Here is an 18067-nt window from a genome sequence, read left to right on the forward strand (position 1 = left end):
GTGGAGATTGTTTATTATTGTCTTTTTTTCCCCTAACTTGTGCTTTGAGCCCTGGAGAGATAAATGTAGATTGCAATATAGATTGCTTTGGCAATCATAAATTTGGCCCAGTATTATTAACATGATTGAGTTGTAAAATGATGTAAACATGCAGTATAATTAATTATATGAGTGCACTCCAGTGACTTCCTGAAGAAAAAAAGCATTGGTTATTATTTGAAATCTAATAATGAAGTGGATTTAGCATATTACCTTGATCAACAGTTGTCAGTTTTAATGAGATTTTGCACTCCTGATCAAGCTCACTGAATCCAATAGGACAAACAATAGGAACTGTGCTCTTTATCCTCAACTGGTATCCATTCCCATCTTCAGATATAGTGCTCAATTCAGGTTATAACTGGTGTAAGAAAACATGTAAAGCAATCATTTTAAAATATAATTTATTTCTAAGATATAATAATTTTGAAAGGGAATTCCCCTCCATAGCATCTATGATGATAGTAATAAACACTAGAATTTTTGAACTAACCAAGATCAATTAAACCAAGCCCTCAAAAACATCAGCAATGCACAGAAGAGTACATTGAGTTGCTGTAATGTTTAGAGTTTAGGCACAGTTTGGTTCCACAACACATTTTAAGCAGTCTGGTTGAAGCCTGCCTTTGTGATTCTGGTTCAAGGCAGACAGAATATTTTTCTGGAAAAAAAAAAAAAAAAGCAAGTATATTCCAACTTTAGTTCAGTAACAGGCCCTCAAAGCTCATTGGCACTAGAATTATTTGAGCTATTTCTCAAAAAATACAAACTCTTGGGTCTCAACATGGAGCCTGTGATGTGGTCCTAGAACCAGCAGCCACAGATCACAATGCGGAAAACACAGTTCTAGAGGAATAATCTTTCAAATATACACCCACTGCCACATACCTTAATGCCGGCAAAAAATTCTTGGCTTTCAGTGGCTAAACTTTGTACATGTGGGTTCTCCAAGAAAAAGACGGAAGCACTCCAAAATATCTATTAATACAGTTAACAAATAGTTATTTAGCAACACAATTATGGAAGACATATGGATAAATTATTGAAGTACGTAACTTTAACTTTTGGTAGATTGTGCGTAAGATATAATTGAAAAAAGTAATTTAAAAGCTTGCTTGAAAATTGAGAAAAAGTCCATTATAAAATATTAGTTGTTTAAACCTCAACATAAATCAGTGTTTTGTAGACTTTGTATATAAGATGTTTTTAAAGGTGGATAATAAATGATATTATCATTGGAAAAATAGAAACTTTTTCCCCAGAATAAAATTATATTTTAAAACAAGAAAGGGACATAAATTCATAAGGGTTCATTGATAATAATCAGTGAATTACTAAAGCAGATTCTCATAGAAAGTCACTAAGATTACTGATTAATCCAGTTATCACTGGAGTTGGCACAACTCCCAAGAAAAAAAATTAAAAGAGAAACATTGTGCTTTATATCCTGAGGATAAAGCTTATATTAGAATATATATTTTTAAGCACTTTTGTTTTTCATTTTTATTGGACTATACTTGCTTTACCATGCTGTGTTAGTTTCTGTTGCACAATGAAGTGAACCAGCTGTGAGTATACACATATCCCCGCCCTCCCGGACCTCCCGGCCCCTCCCCGCCCATCTAGGTCATTCAGACCACTGAGTGCCCTGTGCTTTATAGCACGTTCCCATTAGCTAGCTATTTTACAGGACTATATATGTGTCAATGCTAATCTCCCAATTCATCCCCACTTCTAATTTTAAAATCCATTTTTGAAAATTAACACATTTATGAAAATAAAAGAAAATCCAACTTTTTGAACATACCTTGTCTCCAAGTCTGAGATTTATACCATCCAGTTCTAAAAGAGAGAATGCCTGAACTGTGGTCTCTTATTTCAGCTCTTCTTTGATTTCTTGAGAAGAAAGCCTAGCCCAAGCTATGTGAAACCCCACCGAGTTGTTTGTAGGGAAAACATCAAAAGCACACCTACAGAAAAGCCTGGACTCAATAAGCTCCACCACAGCCTCTGGCCTTCCTGGAGGTGGTGGTGGTAATGAGGCAGACAGCTGACCTGCTAGGAGAAAATTTGTGGTTGGTCATCTTGCAGAGTTGTTATGGGAAAGCTCATGAAAACTGTAACTCAGGGATTTATATTAAGGAAATGTAAAATACATTTAGAAAAATAACTATTCTCTGCTAAGTCGCTTCAGTCGTGTCCGACTCGGTGGGACCCCAGAGACAGCAACTCACCAGGCTCCCCTGTCCCTGGGATCCTCCAGGCAAGAACACTGGAGTGGGTTGCCATTTCCTTCTCCATAATTATTCTCTAGCAATCAGCAAAGTACCATATTCTTACTTTGACTCATAATCTCATAGATATTGATAGCAAAGAAATATGTTAGCTTATCAAGCTTATATTAATGCATATTGAATATGACTACTCTTGAAAAGTCTAGCTCTTGAAAAGGAATTTACTTTCTGTTAAGCAATTATCTTTTCTTAAAAAAAAAAAGGAACAAATAAAATAAGATTGCTACTTTATAGTTTCCCGTTATAAAAATAGTCATAATGCAAAATCAAATGCTTTACCCTTTTACTCTTATAAGTTACTCTCTTAACTCAATCCATCATCATTCTGGGTTGAAAGAGATGTTCATTACAGAAGTGATTATAATGTGTTAGTGGAAAATATTCGGAGAAGGAAATGGCAACCCACTCCAGTATTCTTGCCTGGAGAATCCTGTGGGCAGGGGAGCCTGGTGGGCTGCTGTCCATGGAGTCGCACAGAGTCGGTCATGACTGAAGCAACTTAGCATGCATGCATGCATTGGAGAAGGTAATGGCAACCTACTCCAGTATTCTTGCCTGGAGAATGCCAGGGACAGAGGAGCCTCGTGGGTTGCCATCTGTGGGGTTGCACAGAGTCGGACACAACTGAAGCGACTTAGCAGCAGTGAAAAATATTAAGTATTAAACAATAGTCTTATTCTTTTCATTTTTCTGAGGTTAAAAAAGTTTAAAGTTTCTCTAGGAACTCAGGAAGATTTTACAATTTTTATCCCTGGGCATTTTCAATATTAAATTGGGGGAATCTAAATGTTTCAAAATACCTTTTGATATTTTTTTTTTGTTCTATTTTAGAAAAGAGAAAAATATCTGACTGATAAATATTAAAAGTAAGATTTTTTAAACGTCCTAAAATATACAAATATTTTCTATGATATGCACTGTAATTAATTTTATGATAATCACAAAATAATTTTCTCAATTCTATAATGTAGATTTTGGAAATTTCTGAGACCTTAGTCTAAATGTGAGGGGAACAAACTTATGTAATATCAGATATTTTAAAGAATTATTTGTTAGATAACTAGTTACAAAATCCCAATAATAAATGAACTATCTTCAAATTAATCTAAGTAATAAATATTTTGCCAAACATTTTAAACATTAGGCCAAATCATTATCTAGATTTGAAGGAAATAATAGACTACTTTGGAGTATATATGATTTTTGAAAAATTACGTATCTGAATGAAAATTTTCTATTAAATAAACTAAAAAAATGTTGAATTTATTTCCAAATAGGGAAAGACTATCTATGGAAATGATTACTAGGAAGAGGTAACAAATGACTGGAAGGAAAATAAATCATGAAATTAATTTTTGAATCAATTGGCATCCTCTATTTGGGTAAGCTAACCACTGCTTGCAACAATGTAGATCAAAAAACATTTGCTAAAATATAAAGAAAAAGATTTCAAAACAACAACAGATAAATTATTTCTGCTTGAAAGGCACAATTATCACTTTGTCAATTCTAACAAAGCACCTGCTGTAATGTATTCTCTATTTTATCCTGAAGGTGTATCTGTTGACTTTTGACTCAATACTTTCACTCAAGTGTTGCTTTCTCAAATTGTGTGTGACTTTGTACTGCAATTTTTCCAATTAATTACACAAATATTCTGAGTAGCATAACAGGTGGCTTAAATTTATTGTTTATTCAAGAGGGAGAAGTGATTTTACTTTAGTATAAGTGTATGATAAAGAAAATCCAAATCTATAATGCAGAGAAAAATTATACTTTATGGTTAATGTTACTATTATTAAGGATACTATTTTATTCTCTTATAACAGGGTATAATCAAACTGAGACTTTGAGGTATAACAATTGCTTATTTAGACAACGCTAGGGAAATGGGCTGGAATATCCATTTGCAAATGAAATAGGGCATAGAAAAACAACACAGTAATTTGAGGTTTATTCTAGTACCACTTTTTAAAGACAAAGAGCTGGTATCTAAATTTTATATTGTTTATCCTGATTCATTTTATGTCAATATGGTTTATTTCACCATTAAAGATACTTTTTTCAGTTATATTAATTATATGTTAACAATTCCTCCTTCATTCAGTGTATCACCATATAATTATCAATATATTTTATCAACAAACCCCACAAAAAGGCTAATGTTTCAATAAATAATTTTAATTTCTGCCCCCTATTTAGCTAGACATCATAAATTTTATTAGACAAACTATTTAGAGTTTTTGTTACAGGAAGGGGGCCTTAACATTTGAAATAACTTTTAAAAATTTAAATTAGAAAATGAAAAATATAGATTGAGAAGGGACCACCATGAACATTTTTGGGTTTATCTTTCAAGCTTATTTGGTACACAGTATGGACGTGAGTTTGAGTAAACTTTGGGAGTTGGTGATAGACAGGGAGGTCTGGCGTGCTGCTATTCATGGGGTCGCAAAGTGTCAGACATGACTGAGCGACTGAACTGACCAAGACTACTACTTCAGGATGAGATCAAAGTATGTATTCTTGCATCTTAATATTGTTTACAGAGTATTTTATCATAATGCATGCATCAAAAATATTGAATCAACCAGCAGTTACTGGATACGTGCAATTTTTTTCATACTATTTGAAAAATGCTCTTAAATATTTCTTTAGGTAGGTTTTGAAAGTGGAATTCCTAGAAATAAATACATGTGAATTTTTAAGGCTGTTGAGATGAATTGCCAGATTTTCTCATGAAAAGATTCTACCAATATACACATATATCTGTAGGACACAAATATACCCAACTCCCTATACCTCTGCCAGTTCCAAGACTATTTCTTAAAGCCATAATAAAATGATTTTTATTTTTCATATCCACTAGACTATTGTCGAATCTTACTGTAATTCAACACACAAAGTAAGTTATAGAAAATAAAAACCTTTGGAAATTATTGGTTTATAAATACATTGTTAAAAACAAACTATTTTAGTGAAAAAAATACACAGAAAATTTTCCTAAGAGAAACTACCAGCCCACATCCATAATAATATAGAACAATGAATTCAGAATTTATTCTTAATTTCCTCTTGTTTAAAAATATACTGATAATTTCTGTCTAAATAAACCAAAGCTATTGAACTCTACCTGATCTTTACAAAAAGTTAATCAACATGTGTGTAAACATATATACTTTTTCTAATATTCTAATTTCCTTAATTTAGGGCCCAGAATGTGTTATATCTCACTAAATGCTTCACATACAATTTGTAAATAATACTGATTGCCTAGCCTCCTCCAATTTTGCGATTTGTGGATAATATGGATTTTCCTACACTTTGCTATTATTTCTGCATGCTCAATTATTCACAGATGGGTATTAATCTCCAACAAAGACCATAGATTTGTCTATTTCTTCTTGAAGATGGATAAGTTTGCTTCATATATTTTGAATCTCTGTTGTTAGGTATATTAAGGATTTAGATTTTAATGTTCTGTTGTTCAGTTGACTCATCATTAGGAAATGAATGTTGCCTTTCCATGTAATATTCTCTGCTCTATAATCTTTGTCTATTAATTTAGCCACTCAAGATTCCTTGTGATTTGTGTTACCTAAGTATATCTTTTTCTACTCTTACACTTTCAACCTTACTTTTAAAAATCTTTAAAGTTGGTTTTTCTAGGCAGCCCATAGTTGTGTCTTACTTTTCTATCCAATTTGACAATTTCTGACTTTCATTTGAGATTTTAGATCATTTTTGTTTAATTGATTATTGATATTGTAGGGTTTAAATTTACCATGCTGTTGTTTTCTATTTGTCTTATTGGCACTTTTCACATTTTTCTGCCTCAAGCAAACAGTATATTTTATGATTCTGTTTTATCTCTTTGTTGGTTGATTAGCTATGATATTTTTTTCATGGGTGCTGTAGGCCTTCTAGAATACAATCTTAATTTCTCATAGCCTACTTTCAATTGATATGTTGCCTCTTCATGTATAGTTCAAGGACTATTTTGCTAACTAAATATGTAAAATGTGAAAAATATTTTTCCATGCATTATTCTAATAAAAGCATTCAATTTTTTGTTTGAATGACATTCTTTACAATTATAGTCTTAAATCAATGTTTCTTTTCTTATTTGGCTTCTAACAATCACTAAGGGTAGATAAATTGTGTGAAAATGACATATGAATTATAAAAAATAAAACCTAGTCATGAGAATATTAAAGTGAGATTTTTTTCTTAATTTTTGCTTTTTTGATGGTTTTTAAGGTAAATATGACTGACTGTTGCCTACTCAATCACCATAGGTTTGGGGTAGAAATACATCCATGTGAAAAAACATTTCATAGTCTCATTAAAGATGAGACTGAGAAGAGCCAGGGAAATGTGAAGTAGTTGTGATAAGGTTATTCTCAAATAAGCTCCTTAAATAAAGGGGACAAGTTTCAGTTACCAACAGCCCTCTTTAAGCCATTGGGTTTTTCATTTTATTCTGTCTAAAAGCAGATAAAAAAGCTGAACCTAGACCTTCATCCTGTCACCGTGCAGGAAGAGCCTAGAGACTCACAGACACCTCAACCTGGCATTGTAAAGTGGCCAAATTACCATCATTATCGAAAATTTGTCCCCAATTCTTGCTAAGCAAGAAAAAGAAGTTCTTAAGAGGATTAAGTGACATTTTTGTTTGCCATCTATGAAGCTTAACTGAAGTCTAAATGGTACTTCAGGGTAAGCTTTTACTGGCATATCAGAGAGGATAATTATGTATATGTTTGACTAACTTGTATATTAAAAGTAAAAAATAGCAATCACCTTCCTTTCCCTAAAACCAGTAAGAGGACTCGAATATGGAGAATGAGAGAAATAATTCTGACTATTCAGGTTTCAGAAACTGAGTGAGTAGTAATGATATCAATAAAACAGGAAATATTTCTTAAGTTTTAAGGGCATGTTGTGAAATGCAAATTTTAAATACTGAGCTTCTAAATTCAATGCAAACAATAACAAAATAAAGTTTCTGTTGAAGTAATTATTTGTATGTTATGCTATTCTCTAGAGTAAAAGTTTTTTTTTCTTTTTTTTTTCAAACAGTTGCCACTATTTCTTAAACTAATGGGGCTTCTCTCATAGCTCAGTCAGTAAACAATCTGCCTGCAACGCAGGAGACCCAGGTTCAATTCCTGGATTGGGAAGATCCCCTGGAGAAGCAAGTGGCAACCTACCCCAGTGTTCTTGTCTGGAGAATCCCATGGACAGAGGAGCCTGGCAGTTTACAGTCCATGGGGTCCAAGAGTTGGACACAACTTAGCGACTAAACCACCACCACCACCACCACCACCAATGTTGGTAAATTGTTGGTTTTTTCCATTGAAACATCTGAAAAATTTTACATAAACATTTGATAACATTATTTGAAATTTTATAAAAAGTATGTTAGTCACTCAGTCGTGTCCGACTCTTTGCAACCCCATCGACTGTAGCCTGCCAGGCTCCTCTGTCCATGGGATTCTCCAAGCAAGAATACTGAAGTGGGTAACTATTCCCTTCTCCACAGGATCTTCCCAACTCAAGGATCAAACCCAGGTCTCCAGCATCGCAGGCAGATTCTTTACAGTCTGAGGTACCATGATGTGTAAAAAGTGTTGAAAAAATATGGTGTAAAGTGTACTGAAAAATACTTTAAAAAGAAAACACAATATTTTTCAAAATATTTGAAAATATTCACTCAGCTTGGCCACTGAGTGAAGCTAATGTGTCTCTCTGGATTTTCTCCTTTCCAGTGGAAGACACGAGCTTTACTAACTGAGCAGATGCTACCCTTCCCTATTGAACATACTGCCTGCAGCCAGGTTTAGTTGGCCAGCAGCTGTGTAAGGAATGTGAACATTTACTAACTGACTCTTTCAGGCTAAATCTCCAAAGACTTTTCAGTGCACAGAGAATGAAATGCAGAGCTCCTTAAATATCAGGCCCACTGCCCTTCCAACATGTTTTATTATGCTCTCACATGCTCACTGAGATCCAACATCTTTGTCCTCCCCTTCCTCTTGTGAGTATACCCTATCCTAATCACATTAAGGCCATCCATTATTCCTGTTGCTATCTGCGAAGTTCCTTCCCTCACTCTTTATTTGACCAAGGGATGTTCACTTTCAAACTCTCAGCATCAGTGCCCTGTGCTCAGAAAAGGCTTTCTTTGACGACACCACATTATAAATTTCATCCTCTCCTTACCTCCAGTATTCTTTACAACTTTTAATCTTTTTGATTGTAACTTACTGAAATTAATTGTAATTTATAATGTATATTCTTTGCCATTGTTTTGCTGTATCTGTATCATTTGGGGTTTTCTAATTTGGTGAGTCTAGTAATCTCAGGATGAAAATGTTCGTAGATGTAACCCATGCATGTGTGTGTGTGTGTGTGTGTGTGTGTGCGCGCGCGCATACTGTCACTTCAGTTGTGTCTGACTCTTTGTGACCCTATGGACTGTAGCCCATCAAGCTCCTCTTTCCACGGGATTCTCCAGGCAAGAATACTGGAGTGGGTTGCTGTGCCCACCTCCAGGAGATCTTTCCAACCCAGGGATCAAACCCTTGTCTCTTAAGTCTCCTGCATTGGCAGGTGGGTTCTTTACCACCTGTGCCAACCTGGGAATCCCAGATGTTACCCATACAATTATTATTTGCTGAAGCAATGTTTGCCTACTGATCCACAGCAGTATTTCCCAGCATTTTCAGTCTCCTACATATGGATGAGATCAGATAATAAATCAGTAGGGGACTGGTTTTCCCCCATAACCTGGTTACCTATCAGCACACTAACCCCCATCTTCAACCAGGAATAAATCCCTCCTTTATCAGCTTCATACTTGTCTAAGCCTCCAAAGTAAAAAAAAAATCGCCATTATGTAGTTTCTATTTTTAGTTCCTTGCAGCTGAGTTGGGCCACTAGTTCTATTAAATACTGCTATGGATGTAAAGAGTACATTGTCTATTTTCAAAGAATTCAGAGTCATAATTAAGCTATAAAAGAAAAGGAATGGATTCATTAGTTGTCAATTCTGAACTCCATGACAGTATATTTTGGGGCTCCCAGTAAGGGTCCGTATTCTCCAACATCCTTAGTCAATACCATGATCAGTGTCAAAGTCACACATCTGATGTGTATTTTATGTCTGTATATCTCATGCCGCCTCTTAGATAACAGGCCAAAACATAATTCTTGATTCCTCTGTCTCCTCAGCCAGTGTGATTATACTCAGTCTGTCCCATCCAAGTTACTCAAGGAAAAAACCTAGATGTTGTTCTTGGTTTCTCTCTTGCCATCTTCTCCCATATCTAATACATGAGCTTCCATCTCTGAAAGACATCTCAACTCAATACCCTCTTTCCTTTGCCACTAGTCTAAGCCATTTCCACCTCCCCCAACCCCTAAACCACTGCCATCTTTCTACTGAATTAATGCAATAGCCTCCTAGATAGAGTCTTCTACAGGAATGGTAGCCTTTTGAATACAATCCTCAGATTCTGTTATTCACCTATTTAAAATCCCATAAGACTTTACTGAAGTTAGGACTAAATGTTAGTTCTTACCATGGTCTACAGGCCATATAGATCCTCCTTCCACATTCATCTTATCTGATCTCACCTCCTAGGGATCATCTGCTCAGTGTTTCTGCCATGTGGTTTCTCCTTCAGTTCCTCAAGTGTCCATCTTTACAGCTATCTAAAGACGTTCTCACTGGCTGTTCTTTTTAACCTGGAATGCTTTTTCCCACCTTTCTCTTCATTCAGAGCTCAGCTCAAGTTCATCACCTATTCAGAGACATTTCCCAGGTGCCTATGTAAGACAGCATCCCTGTACCAGTCAATCCCTATTGCATCCAGTTTTCTTTGCTTTCCAAAATAATTTTGGTTTGTTTTGTGATAAGCATTTTATTTTAAAATGATTTATATTCACACAAAGTTTGCAAAATAATACACAGCTATCCTTTATAATTTTTATCCATGTTCCACTAACGTTCACGTACTAAAAACCGTGATACATTTGTCAAAACTAAAAAATTGTCTTTAGGACTCTACTAGTAAATAAACTGAAGTCTCTGTTTAGATTTTTACCATTTTTTCAAGAGTGTTCTTTTCTAAAAAGTTCCAGTTACTCAGTTCAGTATATCTTCATGATGCATTACTCATGCTTGCTTAGTCCGCTCCAATCTTTGATAATTTCTTACTCTTTCATGGTTTTCTTTGATTTTGACACTTCTAAATAGTACTATTTACATGTTTTGTAGAATGTTTCTCAATTTGGGTTTATGTGAACTTGCTGATGATTAGACTGGGGTTATGACTTTGAGTAAGCTGAGCACTGAAGAATTGATGCTTTTGAACTGTGGTGTAGGAGAAGACTCTTGGGAGTCTCTTGGACTGCAGGGAGATCCAGCCAGTCCATCCTAAAGGAAATCAGTTCTGAATATTCATTGGAAGGACTGACGCTGAAGCTGAAACTCCAATACTTTGGCCACCTGATGTGAAGAACTGACTCATTGGAAAAGACCCTGATGATGGGAAAGATCAAGGCGGGAGGGGAATGGGATAACAGAGGATGAGATTGTTGAATGGCATCACTGACTTGATGGACATCAGTTTGAGTAAGCTCCAGGAGTTGGTTATGGACAGGGAAGCCTGGCATGCTGCAGCCCATAGGGTCACAAAGTTGGACACGACTGAGCGACTGAACTGAAGAATACCATAAAGGAGAAAGGTACTTCCTACTGAATGTTATTGGTAGATAATGGTATCAATATACATTACCATTGCTGATATTAATTGTTTGCACTTCCACATTAACAAATAATTTTGATGATTTGAATATCTTGGCAAAGAACCCTTAACAAATGGCCAATTTAAACCAGAAATTTAGCCTCATTTTAGCAATAATAGTAAACCAAGTATCTTACTGAGCTCCATAAACTCCATTAGCTCCATAAACCCCATCCAGAGGATGGCACAAACACACCAATAAACAGAGTTCCAACACTAGCAACTCATGTGCATTACACATGTTTTCTTACCTTCTGAACAATATCCCATGCATCCTTGAGTGGGCTGTAGGAAGTACACAAAAAACTTGCCACAGTTTCGTACAGACACCGGGATTTGAAAAAGACATCAGTCTTCCATAGTGCTGAACAAAAACCGCCATGTGGCACAAGCTGTCAGTTGCGTGAGTTCCCCAGGTGGAGGCTGTGTTTCTGAATCCTTCAGAGACAGCCAGATGGGGGCCTGTGTTCCACAGTGGTTCATCTTTTGAAGCAGTGAAAGCAAAAACTGAAACACCAATTTGTTTTCATACATGGTAGATAACATCAATTTTACATCTTCTTTCAAACAACCTTTAATATATTAAAGGTCAGTTCAGTCGCTCAGTCGTGTCTGACTCTCTGTGACCCCATGGACTGCAGCACCCCAGGCTTCCCTGTCCATCACCAGCTCCTGGAGCCTGCTCAAATTCATGTCCATCGAATCGGTGATGCCATCCATATTTTAATATTTAAAAATATTTAAAATATTAAAGTATCAATCATCAAAAAAATCTAATAACTTGTGCCTGTACCATAAAGGAAAAGATAAAGTCATAAATAGTAAATTTAAGGCTACGTGTTTGTGTGCTCAGTCATTTCTGATTCTTTGTGACTCCATGGACTGTAGCCTACCAGACTCCTCTGTCCATGGAATTTTCCAGGCAAGAATACTGGAGTGGGTTACCATTTCCTCCTCCAGGGGATCTTCCTGACCCAGAGACTGACTGCATCCCCTGCCTGCATCTCCTGCATTGGCATATGGATTCTTTACCACCTGAGCCACCTGGAAAGCCATGAATTTAAGAGTAACTTTCTCATAATCAATACAGTATTTTTCAATTAAAATACTTTTATTGCATTTATTATTATTCATTTATATTGTGAACTAGAGAAATTCAGTATCAGTGAATTTACTGAATAGCTGATACATCCTAAGACAAGTCAATCTGAAGTCATCTTAATATATAGCATAAAGATAAAGTGATCTTGGAGATTTCTTGAAAATTTTCTGAAAATAATATTTGTAAGATGTTAGTGCAGAGTGGAGGAGGCATCAAAAAATCAGGGGAGAAAGAAAGGAATGCTCAAAATCTGGTGATGGGCAAACTGGTTAGCAATTTGGGGAAAAAAATGAAGTTAAAGCCTCACTTGAAGCCAAATTTGGATATCTTTCTCAAGTTCTTTCTACATTACATACCTAAAAAAGGAAAATAATTCCCACTTTTTGAAGTTTTTAAAATGTGGGTATAATAATTTAAAATGTGGGTAACAATAAAGGAAGGACTTCCCAGGTGGCTCAGTGGCAAAGAATCCACCTGCCAGTGCAGGAGATTCAAGAGATGTGGGTTCGATCCTTGGGTTAGGAATATTCTTACCTGGAGAATCCCATGGACAGAGGAGCCTGGCAGGCTACAGTCCATAGGGTCACAAAGAGTCGGACATGACTGAAGCAAGTTGGCACGCACACGTGCAATGATAAAGAAAATGAGGCTTCTGTTAAGACATAATCCTTCTGTTAAGCCGGCAAGAACTGAGGGACGTAAGATAGGCAGTATTTTACTATTTGCAAGTTACTGAGGTTAAGTACATGAACCCTGGAGACTGACTGCCTGTGATCAAAACTTGGCTATCTGACCTGCTATCTAGGTGACTCTAGAAGTGTTAATCCCTAAAAATATATTTCCTGTATTATATGGTGAGAATAATGATGCTAGACTGTCTTCTATAAACATTGTAAATAAAAACATTTGGTGGACTGTTGAGCATTACATTAACTATTACTATTATTTTCAGAATAGAGAAGTATGGGAAAACTCCCTCAGATTAACTTAATCTTGATGAAAAATTAAAATATTGCAGTGTGAGTTATAAATTGGTTGTAACAGGATTCAATCCTTATAGCAAAAAATACTTAAGAAAAAGCACATGGAGCTAACATTAATGAGTTGATACCTCAACACATTTGGTTGGCATCTCAGCAGGTCTGTCAAAGAGCAGAAATTGATACCATCCAGGGGAAAGGGAGTGGTCACATATCAGGTCTTGAATGGCTGACTGCTGGAGGTGCAAGGAGTCAAAATGGACATTTCTATAAGGGCTCTGAAGAAACTGGTGTCCCCCAGGAAAGCACTCCCGAGCTAGATTGGAAAGGTAGATGTCTTTATAAATTTCTTCATTGACATAGTTCAGTCCTCAATTAAAATTGATTCCCAAAACAAAAACAGAGCAAAAAAAAAAAAAAACCCCAAGTGTACATAAAGACCATCTGAAATATCATGATCGCTTGCTAAAACAAAAATGACTTAATATGCACTTTCCATAAATACAATCAGCTAATCAACAAATTCTTTAGAATGTGTTTTTGAGATATTTGAGCTTCAAGGACTTTATTTTCATTGGGTTTTTTTTTTTTTTTTGGCCATGCAGCATGTGGGATTTTAGTTCCCTGAACACGGATCAAACTCGTGTCCCCTGCATTGGAAGCATGGGGTCTTAACCCCTGGACCTCCAGGGGAGTCCCTATATTCATTTAATTTGGACAAGGGCTTCCCTAGTGGCTCAGTGATAGATAATCTGCCTGCAATGCAGGAGACATGGTTTCGAACCCTGGATCAGGAAAATCCCCTGGAGAAGGAAATGGCAACTCACGCCAGTATTCTTGCCAGAGGAGCCTCTCAGGTCACGGTCCCTGGGGGCGCAAAGAGTCGGGCACAACTTAGTGACTAAACAACAAAATTGCTGATTGCTTTGGGTCAAGATTTGTTTATTCCTACAACTGGGTCCTCCAGGTTTGAATGCCATAACTGACACTCCATGACCTGCTTTCTGCCACAGTAGCCACATGCACCCCCAAATCCCATCTCTGCCAGGTCCTGAAATGCAGCAAAGTAAACTAATCTTTTAACACTAGTGTAATTTTTATAAAATGCCCTCATACTAAAGTTTCTTGCATTTTTTTCTAGTGCAGGAAAAAAATATGAAGTTTTAAAATTTTATTCTTTTTTAACTATAAAAGTATTGAAGTTGATTTTCATTTCTAAGCACAGGAAAGTGAATGAGGTGGAGGGGAACAGTTTTGAAGGAAATACAAGAGAAGAAAATTGAGGGAAAGCTAGTTCTGTAGCTTTTTAGGAAAGCCATTTTCTGAGCAGAGGTTGGCTTGGAAGATACTTTTTCTGTCAAATGCGCAGAGAGAACATAAAGTGCCTCTTCCCAGCAAGAAGAGAGAAGAGAAAGTGATGAAAACAGTTATCATGGAAATACAGCTCTTGTTTGAGGCTCTTGTCTCTTATATAACGAGAAACAGATGAAACTGCCTTTGTTTGGAGTATCTTGTTTACACAGTAGGCAGAAATCTCCCAACGTTAGGTATTCTGTTTGTCCAAGGGAAACGCTACAGTAAGGATAGTATCTTTGAAATAGAAAAGGGAAAGAAAAATTTAATTATTACTAAAGTATCTAACTATGGAAAAAGTCTATCTAACTGAATAAAACTCTCAAATAGTTATTATATAACCTAAGGTTAGAGTGTTGATAAACAAATATCAGTTTCCAGACAAAACAAGGAGCACAATAAAGTAGAGATATTAATTTGCATGTCAGTCTCACAAGTATAGCTTATAAAATGTTTTGCTTTTATTTTGTTTATAGTTATAGCAATTAAACTGGGGGAAAAAAGGTATTGTTTTGCAAGATAAAAGATCTCCCTAAAGAATCTTTTTCAGTAAAAGATTTTAGGAATGACCACAAAACGTTCTTTTTCCTTTTGTCTCTAGTTTCACCAGTTAAAATGTCCCCAAAGGCTCTAGTGACTTTGACAATCTCAATTTGTCAACACTAGATAAATATTTTATAAAACATATGAGAGTAGAAGTCAGAGGATGTGCTATTATTTGATTTAATTTTGAAATAATTCTAATTCCCTGTCAGCATCAGAAGATTGCACATGGTTAGAAACCAAGGAAAATACTTAAAACGAGATCACTAGTGAGGTTTGTGTAATTATTGAAATGTCTTCTCTGAGCTTATCCTGCAATAGAGTTTTATCTTGGGGAGAAAGTCAATAACTCCATGTTTATTCTGTGCAGTATTTCTTCTTGCTAAGCACTTCTGAAGTTCTCACATTTCCTTTGATTTGCTGCTTTGAGTAACTGTTTCCTAATCCAAAATTAATGATGTCATAAATTTAGAAACAATCACATTATGACAATGACAGTACTAAAGAACCATATAATATTTGAACAGAAATTTTTAAATTTTTGATATTTATTTTAGAGGAAAATTCTTAATTGTATAATTAACAATAGCTGATATTTTGTATTATTTATTTCACAATTTTCCCCTCTAAACCGACTAGTCACTCTTTAAATGTTCAAGGTCTCTGCAGAAAAAAATTAAATTTTATTAGCAATGAACGAGTGACACTCTTAAAAACCTCATTACAACCTTAACTCTAGAAGGGAGCATAGTTAACTGTGGCTGGTCTGGGCTGCCATTCAGGAATCAGAAAGCCTAACTTCTCAAAGTACTAAAAGAATAACTCTACAAGCATATCTCACTCATAAGACAATTTCATGACATGAATGATATGTGAAGCTTTCTAGCAAATGTACAATATAACATTTTTTTCCCTTAAAAGTACATATAAATATACATTAAAACTTACATTTCTACTTATTTTGTCTTCTCAAAGGGATTTAAAGAAGCTAGGTAGTATATAATAGAATCTGCAATATTCGGGTTTCAAATACTTTGGGAAAACATACCAAGTTATAAATAATAGATATATAATGATACAATATGCAAATAGTTTTCTAGTTTTGTTTGTAGGTATAAGTAACCTGTATGATGTTAATATATTGGTTAATACAATGGCTAAGACTAGCTTACTTCCTAATTCATAACTGGGTGACAGACAAATATGATAAACTAAATATTTTATTTTTGATAAATATATATACCTAAAGACAGGCATTTCATAATATCTGAGTTTATAATTAGAAAAACTTCGGTATACTGGAGAAGAAAATGGCAACCCACTCCAGTATTCTTTGGAAATTCTGTGGACAGAGGAGCCTGGTGGGTTATATAGTCCATGGGGTTGCAAAGAGTAGGACATGACTTAGTGACTGAGCATATTGCTCAGTGGAGAAGGCAATGACAACCCACTCCAGTACTCTTGCCTGGAAAATCTCATGGATGGAGAAGCCTGGTAGGCTGCAGTCCGTGGGGTCGCTAAGAGTCGGACAGGACTGAGCGACTTCACTTTCACTTTTCACTTTCATGCATTGGAGGAGGAAATGGCAACCCACTCCAGTGTTCTTGCCTGGAGAATCCCATGGATGGGGGAGCCTGGTGGGCTGCCGTCTACAGGGTTGCACAGAGTCAGACATGACTGAAGCAACTTAGCAGCAGCAGCATATTGCTCAACAGGAATTTCAAATATTTGTGAATTAGAAAAAAAAATTATATAGCTTTCCCAAGGATGTGGGAAAGAGAAAAACCACTGTTTAGCTTCAAATTCAATGATAAATAAAAAGTTAATATTAAGCTTCTAATATTCAAAATTGTATTATGGATTCTACAACGACACAAAAGTGTGAAAAGCAAGGTCAAATAGAGAGGTGATGAATCTGCTAAATCTCTTTACTTTGTCCTCCTTTATATATTAAAAGATGAATGCCTCTTGAAGATAATATAAATAGATTGAAAGTAGAAGAATGAAAAATAACATCAGGCAAACAGGAACCACAATAAAACTGGACTGGCATACTAATATAAGACAAAAATATTTTTTAAAAAAGTTACTAGAGATACAGAGGGACATTTTATAACCATAAAAGTTTCAATCCACGAGAAAGATATTATAAACATAGACACCTAATAACAGCGGAAAAATACATGAAGCAAAATCTGATAGAAACAAGAAAAACAAATACTTACTTCAAAGGCAATAGTTGGGACTTTAATATCCCACTTTCAACATGAATAGAAAAATAGACAGAAGATCATAAAGGAAAAAGAGCCAGAACAACACACTTTAACCAACATGACCTAATAGACATCTATAGAACACTATGCCCAACAACAGAAGAATATAAATTTTTCTGAAAAGCACATGGAACATTTTCCAGGATGGACAATACATTCGACCCTAAGACAAATTTCAATAAATTTGAAGAGACAAAATCATACAAAATATGTTGTTTAACTGTAGTAGAATGAATATATGTCAACAGCTGAAAGAAATTTAAGAAACTTACAAATATGTGGAAATTAAACAATGAGCAAACCAAGAGATAAAAGAAATGGAAATAAGAAAATATATTGAAAAGGATGAAAATAAAGATACAACACACCAAAATTTGTGAGATGCTGCTGAAGTAGTGCTTAGAGGAAAATTATATTAAAAAAGAAAAGATCGCAGTATAATCAACTAACCTTTCACCTGAAGATTTAAAAAAAGCACATACTAAATCTAATGGAAAAAGGAAAGAAATTTGAAAGACTAAAGAAGAAATTAATGAAACTGAGAATAGAAAAACAATGGAGAAAATCAGTGAAATCAAAAGATGTTTAAAAAAAATAATCAACAAAGTTGATACGGTTCTAGAGTTGCCAAGGAAAAAGGAGAGAAAACTTACTTGATAGAATTAGAAAT

At 35.2% G+C, this 18067-nt stretch overlaps 1 protein-coding gene across 1 annotated transcript in view; it reads right to left on the minus strand.

Annotated features, from left to right (window-relative positions):
- VWDE (von Willebrand factor D and EGF domains) overlaps window positions 1-14250 on the minus strand; it is a 64634-nt gene extending 50384 nt beyond the window's left edge. The window contains 6 exon segments of the mRNA XM_061166520.1: window positions 253-400; window positions 928-1017; window positions 1847-2097; window positions 11398-11629; window positions 13360-13544; window positions 14181-14250. Of these exon segments, the coding sequence (XP_061022503.1) occupies window positions 253-400; window positions 928-1017; window positions 1847-2097; window positions 11398-11629; window positions 13360-13544; window positions 14181-14250 (976 nt within the window).
- Window positions 14251-18067: the final 3817 nt, after the last annotated feature.

This window comes from Dama dama, chromosome 18, assembly GCF_033118175.1.
Source record: "Dama dama isolate Ldn47 chromosome 18, ASM3311817v1, whole genome shotgun sequence".
NCBI classification, from domain to species: domain Eukaryota; kingdom Metazoa; phylum Chordata; class Mammalia; order Artiodactyla; family Cervidae; genus Dama; species Dama dama.